General features: G+C 40.3%; 1 protein-coding gene across 1 annotated transcript in view; it reads left to right on the top strand.

The window, feature by feature from the left end:
* The window catches only part of prkcea (protein kinase C, epsilon a), a 37,059-nt gene that overhangs the window by 11,664 nt on the left and 11,085 nt on the right, over window positions 1-14,310 (top strand). The window contains exons 2-5 of the mRNA XM_058620762.1: window positions 7,796-7,859; window positions 12,238-12,403; window positions 12,516-12,550; window positions 13,703-13,791. Of these exons, the coding sequence (XP_058476745.1) occupies window positions 7,796-7,859; window positions 12,238-12,403; window positions 12,516-12,550; window positions 13,703-13,791 (354 nt within the window). The remainder of the gene's footprint in view (window positions 1-7,795; window positions 7,860-12,237; window positions 12,404-12,515; window positions 12,551-13,702; window positions 13,792-14,310) is intronic.

The raw sequence follows: 14,310 nt of genomic DNA, 5'->3' as shown, positions 1-14,310 counted from the left end.
TACCACTCGACCATGGTTCAAACTTTTCCCTTTACACAAAATGTATTCTTTCCGCCTGCAGTAAAAGAACTTCAAAATGTGAAAAACTGTTGTTATTTTTTTACTAATCTTGTCTCTAACCTTAGGGTAATCATCGTTTATTCTTTATATCTGGTTGTTAAAAGATACAGCGCTTAGTTGAATCTTTTATATTGGATTTAATTTCCTGAGCTTGCAATTCTTGCGTAGATTCGTACCTGCTCTGAAATTGCTGATTCCACATTTTAGTTCCTTTTACATAAAGATTGCACGATAACAAACAGGAGGAGGTTTTGCAAATCTTCTTTTACTTAGTCCGTCTTTATTGGAGTATAAACTGGACATACTATGAGATGGGAGTTGATGGTACAGATAAATGTGTGAATTTATATCAGAATCCCATTCTATATATAGTTGCACAGCGACAGTTAGGTCATCCATGACATGAAAACATCAGAACAATAGTTTTGGTGTCGTCCTGTGAGTTGTCCCGACATCCTCATTACCATCAAAACACCATTGTCCAGGGGCACCATTATCCTCGACCCTGCCTTCTTACTTTACACTTTTCAAGACATGAAATCATGGAGGTCACCGCCGTATTGTCATCTCCTCTTTCTTTATTCCTGACCCCGAGACGCCATTCTCTCACCATGGCAAGTTGCCGGACAGTGACATCATGGGCTCCACCCCTTGATGACCTGGAGCTGGTTAAGTAGGACAGACTGGGTTTAAGATGTGTGTGTGTGTGTGTGTGTGCAGTGTTGCCACAGTGACAACAGACACACACACATTGTGTGGTGCACCGTTGATGCCAAATCAGGTCAAATTTTGGTGTGAGTGTGAGTGTGTGTGTGTGTGTGTGTTGTGTGTGAGTGTGTGTGTGTGCACTGGAGGCTGTTTAATGCATGTTCTCAGTGAAAGGGAAGGAATGGGAGGATATTGGAGAGCTCTGGGACAGCAGGTGAAATGCACACTGTTTGTCCCCTGTCTCTCTTTTTGAGACCCCAGCTGTGTTTCTATCTTTAGAACATATAAATAAATGTTGCCCTTTTTCATTTTAGTTGAAATTTCGCAAACCACTTCCATTTAATTGACTCTTTCAGAGCTTTGTTTTCGGTTTTATAACAGATTTCAGAAATCCATTGTTTTGCTAGTGATACAAAAAACTTTGTTAGTATTGTTTCTTAGCTAGAAAAAAAAAACCCAACCCATTTAATGTACAGAAAATTATTGCAATTTAAATCACAATATCGGTAATGAAAGTTTAATTTCTGAACAGGTTCAGCTGCTAGTGCTTCCTGCTGTCCTTTACTTCCACAGACCAAGTATTCGTCTGGTTTTCATGACAAGGGTGTGATACCACTGGTTGCTACTTTCTGGTGTTCTTTAATAGAACATGATATACATTTTGTAAATGATGTTCCCATTTAGAGGGAAATGGACAATAAAACATGGCACATATGAGTGGACTCCAGTTAAATTGACAGCTGGTATTGAGTGAGAGACTTTTTGTTTACTTCAGTCTCAATGAAATGTGTTTCTAATGATGCAGCTTTAACAGGGGTGACTGTGACTGTCTGATCTGATGTCACGCACGTTGTCGTCACCCCTAAAACCAGTTTGTCTCCTGTCTTGTGTGTGGTGCTGCTGGACAGTCGGACTCAACACTCATGACAGGGATCTGGCTTTGCTGAATCCTTCACCCCCACCCCCACCGCACAGCTCAGCTTCTCTTACATTATTAGCCGTCTGTGATGTTACATTAAAGATGCATGACTCTCACGCTGTCTCACTCAGCATGGGCCTCCTGTCCGTGTGTGTGTGTGTGCGTGCACTGATAGAAAGGACGCGCGCACAACAACGCACACGCACCTGTCATTGTGCGAATGTGGTCAAGCTCACTCAAAGCCGAATTTTGTTATTCGACAGATGGATGTGGGAGGCTGTCACTGAGACTAAACGCTCCACAGCGAGAGAGAGAGAGAGCGAGAGAGAGAGAGACACACACAGAGAGTTGTCTGCTTGGACAGAGATAGCGAGCTCGATGGACAGAGAGTGGGAGGGGGTTAGCTCCACAGTATTGATATAATGCAAGCTTTGAGTGGCCTGTCTGCTTGGTTGAGTGCTTCTCTGTGCCGCTGCATATGGTGTGTGTCTGTGTCTGTGTGCGAGTGTGCTTGGAGCGCCGTGTGTGTGTGTGGTACTAGCGGAAATGCAACAGAGTTAAGCTTGTGTGTGTGTGTGTTATTAACGTTAACGTCCATCTGAAGTACATTTCAAAGTCCCCAGACACACACACACACACACACAAAGAAAACAGTGTAGAGAGAGTGAGTGAGTGAGGGCGTTTGTGAAGTTATCCGTCTCCCTGGCTCGATCAGTGTCCTAATTGGTCTAACAAGATTAATGAGAGGAACCAGATTCTCCAGCTCTCTCTTTCTCTCTCTCCTTTCTCTGTCACCAGGCTCAGGAAGCTCAGTGAGTGCATGCATGTGTGTGTGTGTGTGCACATGACAGGTGAATGCCTAGTCATTTCACAGCACAGTTAACCGGTTGCAGGCAACTTTATTAGTGGCCAAACAAAAAACATTTTGCTTGATGAATAATTCACTCTGCTGAGTGAATAACGCTACAATATTTATCAGTTAAAGGCGCAGTATGTCATTTAGGCCTGCTAGGTGTGTCTCAATCAAAACAATAACAAAAGACCTGTACGTTGATGGCATTGTGGAAGCAACACGGGACCATGGGACGCTGTGGTCTTGTTCAGTTCCCGTTTCCACTTGCGCTTTATGGGTTTATGGGTTTTGATCCATCAGTGATAAATACATACAAAAACAGACAACACACAACACTGGCTATAGTACCAATATTTTCTTCCTCACTCTGATGTGTCCCTGGCAGCAGTGCTTAATGTGGGCCGGCCCTTCCTAATTTCACTATTTTGAGTAGCGGCATGTCTCACAATATGCTGGTACTCTGTTTAGATTATCTGTCCAATTCATTATTATGGTCCAGAATAATTACAGACGAGTCTTGTGTTTGTTTCTAGTGTCTAAAGGTTTTTTTTTTATTGTTAAACGAGGACAATATCTATCAGGCAATTGAATTGAATTGAATTGAATTGAATTGAATTGAATTGAATTGAATTGAATTGAATTGAATTGAATTGAATTGAATGATTTGCTACGATTTTCACTAATGTTTAGTTAAATTTACCGACTGCTTGCTACATTCGTGTCCTAGAGGACGGCATAATAACATGGACTGTAAATCATTATTGTAAATGTTAAGGATAATATAAATGTACAAGTTGTCAAAATGCGAAAAACGAGTCCAGTTTTTAGTTATTTTAATATAGACTAAAAATGTAGGTAAACATCACTAACATCTTCTGGTATGTTTTATTTTATTTGGTGTTAAATTATTATTATGATACTGACAGATATACACGCCTCATATGGATAATAGGAGAACTAGCACTGCCTGGAATAAGTGAATGGTCATTAAAAGGTGAGAAAATAACCTTCAAAATAAAAGGAAATGTTTTGGCTCATGTAAGCACTGGATTGTTGTTCAGACAATAAAACTAAAGTTACAGTTTACATCCATCTCTGTTGTAGCCTTGGTGGTCATGCTGTCATTTACTCACATACTGTCATGTACACTGCAGAGGGCATTCATCGTCCATGTTCTGTAATCCACCTCACCATGAATGCATAGTTTCTGGACTGATCTTGTGATCGCCACATCTTTACATCTTCAGCAACGCCAAACAGAAAAGACACAGAAAAACGTGATATACCGTAATACTGTACGTTCAACTCTTGACTTTCATTGTAAGCAATGTTGTCTAAAAATAAATTTACCGACAAAAGGAAGCGCTGCGTTGATCTGTTGCTAGGATACGCGGCTACGCTTGAGTAGAATGGTAACCATAGAAATGTCTGCATAGCTAACATCAGTGTCAAATATTTGAGCAACACCATTGATTATGTACAATTTTATTATTGATTCATGTTTTATTTCTGCATTGACATGTTTACATTATCCGGTATTTCAGTGAATTTATGTGGTGACGCCCGAGTTAATAGAGGTTTTCCTGTAATTTAACCCATTAAAACAGCATATGGTACAGAGATATCATTGCTACCTATGCTATGTGAAGCCTTGTAGAAGAACTGATAAATCATTTTGATGCAACTCTGGCAGTTTCAGTAGTCATGGTTTTAACTAACATGGGATTAATTTGCATTTGTTGCATCTAAATTAGGGATGGGAATACTGGTCAAATATTGGACATCATTTGAGCGGAGTCATGTTTGGGCTGATTATTTCTTCTGTTTTGGGAGAACAATATTTGTTGCACAGTTGGAGAATTATGTATTTGAAGCGACTCAGCACAAATGTGGTGTGAACAGCTTCATAGTTCATAAATGGTCTAAAAAGACTGTATCGGACTAATACTACGAGTTTGTGATATCGATATCGGACACAAAAAAGTGGTCCCTAATCATCCCTAATCTAAATATCTAACATATGAAATAGTGCAGTATTAAATGATTGTGTTGCATATGTTAGAACATGTGACACATGAGATTAAAAGTGAAGAGAACTGTGGTGAGTTCACGTTTCTTTGGCAATAACGTGGCTCTAGTTTGAAGTGAAAAGAACAGTGGTGTGGCGTGTCACCTCAGAGCACAGAGCACAGAGCACTAAACCTAAAAAGTGATGGTGCCGTCCATGTGCTCCACTCTGCAGTCCATCTTTCAGCTGGAATCCTCGCTCAGATGCATTGTTATGCAAGTGGTTACATTTGAGGATTAGCACAACATTTCAAGGGTAAACAGGACGAATAATAGCTTTTATAGGTCACAAACCTTACGCAGTTGTTGTCAATGCATCTACTATTCTTTGTGTTGTTTTTTTATATATTATATTTAGGTTAAGATACTTATACAGGGTTGTAATTGTTCTGATTAATTATGTTGCATATTTCCAAAGTGATGTCTTGAAACATTTTGTTTTTTCCTGTTAGGAAGTCCAAAACTTTAAAGTTAATACATTTTCAGGGAAAAAGAAAATAGACAACAGCTAATGGTATTTTTTTTGTTCATGTTTTTGTTGTAATAGTCGCAGATAATTTCTTTCTTTCTGTTGGATTTTACTGAACTTTAAATGAAGGCGTCGCTTTTTTTCCTTCCAGTTGTCAACGTAGGTGTTTATAGACCAAGTAACACAAACTCAAAAATGTAAGGCTGTGTTTGTTTTAGATGCGTCATGCTATTTCAATTCACGTCTTTATTGGAAACCATCGCAGTCTAATTCTGTTCGGGAAAAATGCGTCAGGTAACATTTGACTTTAGTCACCGTGCACGGTGTACTGTGTTTTAAAATAACAACTATGGTATGGACATTTGGTTCCGTGCAATTTTTGTGTCTCATGTTCAGCAATGCAAGTGTGTGTGCGTGTGTGTGTTGCTGCCCGTGTGTCAGACTGACTGTTGCATAAGAGGATCTGCTGCTGTCCCAGAGCTTAACTAAGGATTTAAACCTCTCCGTCTCACTCTTCCTGTGCTGTCTCGAGCACTCTCTCTCTCTAATCTCCATAATTGCATGTATATTGTCAGTGGGCGATGATGTCACCATTTGTTGAATAAGTCTGTGTGTGTGTGTGTGTATGGATGTGTCGTGTGTTTGCTTATCTTGTTCTGTGAATATGAAATGGTGACAACTGCACGTACAAACTCCAGTAGTGCTCATTATGTGCTACAATCCAAGCTGCTTGCTCATAAATGTAATTGGTAATGCATAATGATTAATAACAATAGTAAGGTAAATTATTATACAGTCATCTGTAGTTCATAATTCCATTCATTTCTGCGTCATATAATTTTAACCTTGTATGGTGAGGATTAACAGATTATAACACATGTATATATATATATATATACATATATATATACATGTGTTATAATCTGTTAATCCTCTGTATATATATATATATATATATATGTGTATAGTGGTGACATCATTCCTTATTTTAGCAGCTTTACATCCCCTTCAGTCATCCTCCTACATGTAGTCTGTGCTGTGGCAGCACAAAATATTAATTCTGGCCAGTTTACAGTCACACAGGACTGCACTCACTCACTCACTCACTCACTCACTCACTGGTGATCTAAAAATAACAGGTTTGGATCAGACGCCACAAGCATAATTATGTCCAAAATGTAACACTGCAACAAATGTGTTGGCCCCAGACTCTTCACTCAAGTGATTTCACTCTCTGTTAAGGAGGGGATGTAAGTCATTTACAAGCAATAATGAATACATTTTATACTGTTTAATATAATGCATTCTTCTATTGTCATTTTGGCTCATAGTAACGTCATATTAGCGATTAGAGGTTAATGTTTTATTTCTTTTTTCTTTTCTTCTGCGAAGAATTAAAGGCAGAATAGGTATAGCCCGAAAGACAGGAAGAACAGTATGACCTTAGATTGACCTTAATGTTGAGAAAACAGGAATAAATATGATCCACGTATCACAACGGCTTAACGGCAATTTGATAATGATTTACTATTATAACTTTAATGGAATATGTTACCATTATATGTATTACTGTGACGGCATTATAACTATGCAATATCCTGCAGAACAGGGAGGGGCTGTTGTAAGATATCTGTTAAGGAATGCTAATGTGGCCATATCGTATAATTATTACTTCACTTGTAAAGTGTCAAGTTTATAAGTATATTACTTAGTACTTCGTACTACATAGTACTACTGTTTCATGTTGACAAATGTCTGCAGTGAAAAAGATCTATTACGCCGTTATTCAAGATATACTTGAGCATTACATACGCATGTTGTAAGAGTTAAACTCAAGGAGACAGTTTATTAACATATAACACCAACCACTTCTTTGCACAGTACTGTATATTCAAATGATATGTCATATTATTTGAGCTGTGAGTTGACCTTTTTCCTTATTTTTGGCATCTTTATTGTCAAAATCTGAATTTTCTTTTTCTTTATTTCTTTAAAGATGTGTGCAATTACCCAATTTTATTTTATTTTGACAATTCTTTTTAAATATTTTTTTTTTTAAACATGATGATGATAGTTTGATCTACTTTTAACATTGAGTGTGATTTGTTTCTCTTTTAGGTGGATTAAAACTCAGATAATAATGTTCATCTGTTAAGGAATGCTATAGTGGCCATATAGTATAATTATTTCTCAATTTTCCAGGTATTTATATCTGGATCTGATACAGAATTTAAAAGATGGCATTATTATACAACCAAACTTTTGTATTCTTCTGCTGTGGTGCTCTTCTAGGCGTGATTTCTTTCTCTCACATGGATTAAAACTCAGATAATAATGTTCCCACAATGCATTACTGTCTTAATAAAAGAGCAAATGTCGTGTTGCTGCAGCTGCATCACTTTATCTTCCTGCGTTTGTCAGGTCTGTTGAGACAAGACAATGGGAAAGCTCCATGCAGAGATGCAGTTTTTTTCTGTTAAGTTAACATCAGGGGTAAACAGGGACTACAGTAATGGTGCTGAGGAAAGCAATTAAAATAGTTCTGATAATGATGATGACTTTAATGCTGATATTGGCGCAGGTCATTGGGAGAAGTGTAACGGTGGTCAAGCGTCTGACCTCCTCCATGTGAAATGGTGTGTTTGATTGTGCTGCATCCACTGTTTATCTGCGTTGTCCCTTAATTATCTACTCTGTTTCTCTGTCTTTGCCTGCACAGATTGACCTGGAACCAGAGGGGAAAGTGCATGTGATCATTGATCTGTCTGGATCCTCCACGGAGGGTAAGACCACCACCACCACCACCCTACCACCACCACAGTGACACACCGCTCTTCTACTGTAAACACAGAAAGAGAGAATAAGAGAGCGGTTTAACACACATACATGCTGATATTATGGAGTAAAAAATAGACATAGTTTCAAGAAAAATAACTTGATCTTTTTATTTGTCGTGTTTGCTGTAACTGTAACACTACATCTACATTTACCTCATGAGGATGATATGAGGACGCTGTTCTGTTGGCAAACACAGTCTCACAAAGCCACGTTACTGTTCATTTCGAGGATTCATTTAGATTGTCCTCCTACATCTGGTTTCAGTTTCCTGGAGCTCCTGGTGGAACTCTCCAGCTGTTAACTGCTCTGTGTTCAACCGCTAATTGTTAACGGCTGTCGGGTACAGGTAGTGTACGGCGGAATATAAAGGGATCTTTTGCAAAAACGAAAACATTAACAAATCAAAATCAAAATAACGTCAACCTCCTGTGGCCTGAAACCAGATTGATAAGTGATAAGTGAGAGTGAGACAAAGTAAGAAAGCATGTTTGCATGTTCAAATAATTACATGTAGTTATATGACCACTTATTGGTTTATTGGGGAATGCTTTAGTTACGTTCTTTAACACCTCTTATTCTGATGCAGAGAATCGTGCAGGTGGTATGATGGAGAAAATGAAAATAAACCAGATTTATTTGACACTTTTTTATTATTATTATTACTTCAAGCCCTTAGTTAACTCTGAATTTCCACAGTTGTTTTTTTTTTTTTACGATAAGCTCAAAGTGGCTATGATTCATCTTTTTAGTGACGATATATCAAATGAAAACAATCTAATAGAGGATGTGTAGTGGCTGAAACCTGCTGAGAATAATCAGCTGATTCTGCAGCTACTTCTGAATGTACAGAGTCTTTTTGAAGGTGTGTCACCACTGTGATAAAGCCTGGTAAGAACAGTACAACATTGAGATAATATGATAATGGTTCACAACCTCATTTGTCTGCGTCTAAGTGGCTCGTGATTTCACACACTGTTCTTTTATCCTCTGCTCTCACTGCCACGTTGTGCTATTGGAACTTGAGGCCACAGGATACAGTGGGGAAATGTCTGTGTAATAGGCCAAATATGAAGCCAGAGGCCTAGAAATCTACCAAACAGAATTCGTAGAAAAATCTCCATCTCTCTCTCTCTCTCTCGTTCTCTTGTTTCCCTCCATCACCTTAGCTTGTTTGTATTCATTAAACGTGGAAATAAGCTCTGCACGCTTACGCTGGCTCGCATGGTGTGCCGAGAAGAGCGATTCTCACTTGCACCTGTGCATCCTCGCACCTGGTTATATATAGAAGCCGCTCGCTGTCTTTCCACTGAAAGTCTGTATGTATATAGTGTATATAGTAATATACACTCAACTGCCAACGGTGTCCATCTGCTACAAGGACGAGTCTGTCAATTTGCCTCAAGAGAACTGCAGCTCACTGGATATCTTCTCTTGTTTTCTGACAATTCTCTGCAGAGATGGTTGTGTGTGAAAATCCCAGTAGATCAGAAGTTTCTGAAATACTCACATATACTTGTCTGGCACCAGCAGCCATGGATGCCATGTTTGAAATGATTTCAATCACCTTTCTTCCTCATTCTCCCTGCTCAGCTTGAACCCCAGTTTGAAGGCATTGAGTTTCTGCTTCGAGATTGGCTGATTAAATATTTGTGTTGTTTTTGACAAGCGGTCGAGCGGGTGCACATGATAAAGTGGCCGGTGAACGTAGTTTCCTCGCATAAGGACAGATAAAGAGGGCAGTAGAGAGTTAGTGGATTCTCAGAATAGTAGGTGAGATTGAGCCACGGATTACACACACACACACACACACACACAGTCTCAGGCGTGCGTGTCTTGCCCTCCTCATCAATGATTGGACTCTTTGTTGTGACCTCTCGACCCACACTACACCCACTCCTGAACTTCCTCTCTGAGTTCAGCTGACTTGAGTGCTCGTCATGTTAATGCATGCTCATAAAAACAAATGGTGTGTTTGTGTGTGTGTGTGTGTGTGTGCAAACTCATAGATAGGAGGGATGCAGAGATACAGGGTGAGAAGTAGAAACTAGAGGAAGAGGTGGTATTTTTAGCAGATTTATTTTTTCCCCTGGTGCAATCTGTTCTCTGCAGCTTCAGACGTTGGAAGGACATGTTCTAGTCCTCTCCTCCTTCTTTCCTCTCCATCCCTCTGCATCTGTTGGTTTTAAGAAGTAAATAATAATAATCCAACCTAATCTGATCCTCTGCAGTCCCCTCTCCGTCTTCATTCTTTTCTGTTCCCTTCAAAGCTGCTGTGATTTGTTGTTGTTGTTGTTGTTGACAACGTTTTTTCATTATGTCTCTGTTTTGTCATCGTGAACAGAAACAGTGTGACAATATTTGTTTGCTGTGTATCCTTAATCCATTCTAATCAGACTGGTGTGAGGGAGCGTTTGTGTGTATACAGCAGCAGCAGCATGAAAACCTTTTTGTGGGCGCTCCTTTTCGTTTTTGCCGTCACTTTTACGAGCACAAAGTCGCTCTTGCCTCCACCTGCCTCCACACTAAAGAAATCACTTCCTGTGTGCAGCGCATGAATGTTTTAAAAAGCACCTGCAATCATGCTTAACATCTGAGAAGCTGCTTCAATTTCAGCCACAACCTTCCTTCCTCCAGCTGCTGTTATCATGATTTTGGGAACTTTTTTTTTTCATGTTCTTAGGTTAATGTGAGCAGGTTTTACTGTGCACACACATCTACTTGTAGTCTCATTCATCATTTGAGAGGCAGATGGGCTCCTGCCAGAGTGATATTGTTATTCATTTTGATGTCATATTTGTTTATACCACCATCTGTAGTTCAGTGTTTCCTCTGCTCTCTCTGCTGGTTATCTGCATATTTGTGTCAGATCGGATGCTCTGTCTACCCACGTGTGTGTGTGTGTGTGTGTGTGTGTCTTTGTGCGTGTGTGTGTGTGTGTGTGTTTACTGGACAGCCAGTTCCCAGGTGGGTCCAGAGTACGTCTGTCTCCACGACGATCACTCCTAACCGTTGATACGCCTTATCACCCCCTCCTTGTCAGCACGTCTGTTTGTGTGTGTACTTGTACATACATCTTTGCGAGGACCAGAACTCTTCTAAACCCTCATGTTCTGCCACACTTTAAAAGACCTTTTTCTGGGTTAAGACTTGGTTTTAGGGTTTGGATAGTATTAGGTTTAGGTTAAGGTTAGGGAATGCATTGTGTCTAAATTCTTACTAAGTATGTGTTTGGGTGTGTGTGTGTGTGTGTTTGTTCATTCATTAATTTTCTACCACTTCATCCTCTACATCCTCCAATCCCAGCTGACAAAGGGCGACCGTGGGCAGGTCACCAGTCCAACATACAGGGATGGACAGCCATTCACTCTCACACTCTCACTTAGGTCCAATGTGCTTGTTTTTGAACTGTGGGAACAAACCAGAACATGCAAAGGCACTCGGGTCAAACCGGGATCCGTACCGGTGACCTTCTCGCTGTGAGGCAACAATCCTAGCCACTGCATCTTTGTCTGCAATATGTGATGCTGTCCTGGACAGATGGATGATGTATTATGTAAAACAAAGTGATCCCACTAATGGCCTGTTTAACCCCCCCTATCCCCCACCTCCCTCAACAACACCACTGTCTCACACTAACACCCACACACACACACACACACACACACACACACACGGTCCCTAGACCTCCTGTCTGTAATCAAACTCTGGAGAGGCTCTGCAGTAACTACATCTATAACGCACCCAGGAGAGAGATGGAGGGAGAGGGAAAGAATAGCAAACTAGGACAGGAGCGCAGAGAGAAGGAGTGCGCGTGTGTGGGAGTGAGAGTGGAGGTGGTTCTCTTGTCTTAAGGTTACCCTCGGAAATCATTTATCTTTGTGGGGAGATGCAGAGAGGAAGGGAACGGCTGGTTGGATGTTGCTCGCTGAGGAGGAGTGTTTTATTATGCTGTCCTTCGTTTTAGTGCCCACACATGAAAGTATAAATAGTATGCACATGCACATACGTATGCATAGGCCTCTGGTAGGTGTGGGGTGTTTGTGAGGAGGGAGGGAAGGAGGGAGGGAGAGGGGGAAACGGAAGATGAGAGGCCGTTGAATGATTAAACATCTTGAGCAGCATGATGCAAATGGCCCTTATTTGGACAAGCTGTATCAGGAGGGAAAAACGGATGGACATTAGAAAACTTGTGTAGTGTGAATCCTTGTGTGTGTGTGTGTGTGTGAATCCTCATCTGAAACTTACCCAGAAGTTTAAAAAAAAAAATAAATAAAAAAAACTAACATTCATTGAAAGTCATGTGTTTCTCTGCTCACTCCACAGCCTCGGGAACTAACGACAATGAGGAGCGAGTGTTTCGAGAGAGGATCGGCCCGCGCCGAAGACAGGGCGCCGTCCGGCGACGCGTCCATCAAGTCAACGGACACAAGTTCATGGCCACCTACCTGAGACAACCGACCTACTGCTCACACTGCAGAGATTTTATATGGTAGAAAACACACACACACACACATGCTAATTGATGTAATGTCATGTTTCGTTAAACCAACTTCACTGAAATGCAAACTCCTGTGTGTGTGTGTGTGTGTGTGGTGTGATAGGGGCGTGCTGGGGAAGCAGGGATACCAGTGTCAGGGTGAGTACTTTTCTCTGGCCGCTTCCAATTTCTCAGGTAACATTACACATCATTTATTATTTAAGCGCGATGGGAACACAAGAGGGATTACGTCTCACTGAATGACAGCTGTGATTTGGGCTGTACCCACCAATACGAAACTGCATTTTTCGACACATCCTATATTTGTTGGTAGATGTGTGTTGAATTTTTGGTCCTCTTGTGCAGTAGTTGTGAAACATTTTATACCAGGTACCACCTAAGAAAATATTGAGCTAGTTGTAGTAGTAGAAGTATCACCGTTATCGCCAACGTTAAAATACAGTGGTGTATTGCTCGACGCAAAGTCAGCTACAGACTTTTCACAGGAGGCCGGTTTATTCCCAATAAGATAATTTGCTCTCCCATCGTCCTCCTCTTCCTCACATATACTTCACACACTGGTATGGTGAAATTAGATTAAGATGGAGCGAGAGATAAGGTGACTCTAATTATTTAATCTAATCATTTACTGCCATTTTACTGCTACACATCACCCTTTTTTATACTTCTACCTTTGTTGTTTGTGTCTACATGTAAGTATCTGTCTGTCTGTCTGTCTGTCTGTCTATCATTATGAGCAGATATATACAGATATATTACAGTATCTGCTCTGTGAAAGTTTCACTTTTTTTTGGCAAACGTGACACTGGCAGAGTAGTTGCGATCAGCTTGCGAGTTGTGCTTGCAAATGACATTTTTGAAACGGATCCCTGGTCTGCTTCTATTTTAATCAGTACGGCTGACGATATTCACGCTGTCCCTGTCCCTGTAACACGGAGCGTATTTTTACTCTTCGTGTCTTCCGAGTTTTCGATCACAATTTCACATTTTAGATACACGCAGAATTCTGAAAATGGAACCCTAAAGTAAAATAGAGCAAAAAGTGCGTGTAAAATTTTTATACTGACATTTAAAGCAGATGAGTCACAATACCTGACACCTTTAATAAGGTCAGTTGGCTCACATACTAATTCGGTTTTGCGTCAGAATGATGGGAACACCCCTTTTATTTCTCTCTCCTAGCTTTTCTCTGAACATAGACAAGGAACAATCATTTAAAAAAAGAAAAGAAAGAAAGACTCTCGCTATGACAAACTCTCACTATCTCTCTCTTTGATGCTCTGCTTCCAGTGTGTACATGTGTCGTTCATAAGCGCTGTCACGAGCTCATCATCACCAAATGTGCTGGGATGAAGAAGCAGGAGGACACACCGGAGGAGGTGAACACACACGCACAAAAACAAACCAAAAAAAACCCCCATACATTTTCGTCTCTCTTTAGCATTATGTGTTAATAAGTAAATGTCTTCCCTAATGTTATAACATTCATGCTGAGTGAGCTGACGTTTGAACGCTCCCAATCCATCCTGAACGGGTCCTCAGATCTGATCAGTCTAAGGACGCATGTCCCCCAGTTATAACCCTTATTACATAAAACTTATTTCAGGTTACTGCACACCTGCACACATGCACACATGCACACCTGCACACATGCACACATGCACACATGCACACATGCACACAAACATGTTTACCATAAATACACACATTCAGTGTGTTTACATGACATTAGAACAAAACAAGTATTGGTTTTAAGAACTAAATCGAAGTTGTGTGATTGGCAGTTGAGCTACTAATTTATGTTGTGTATGTTCGAAAAACATGGTGAAATTCTGTTGAACTGACAAAGAGGCCGGTTTAACTGCTGTGTCAGCTTAAATCATGTCATATTTTTAAGT

This window comes from Solea solea, chromosome 21 (assembly GCF_958295425.1).
Source record: "Solea solea chromosome 21, fSolSol10.1, whole genome shotgun sequence".
Classification (NCBI taxonomy): domain Eukaryota; kingdom Metazoa; phylum Chordata; class Actinopteri; order Pleuronectiformes; family Soleidae; genus Solea; species Solea solea.
This window is presented reverse-complemented; position numbering and strand designations above follow the sequence as displayed.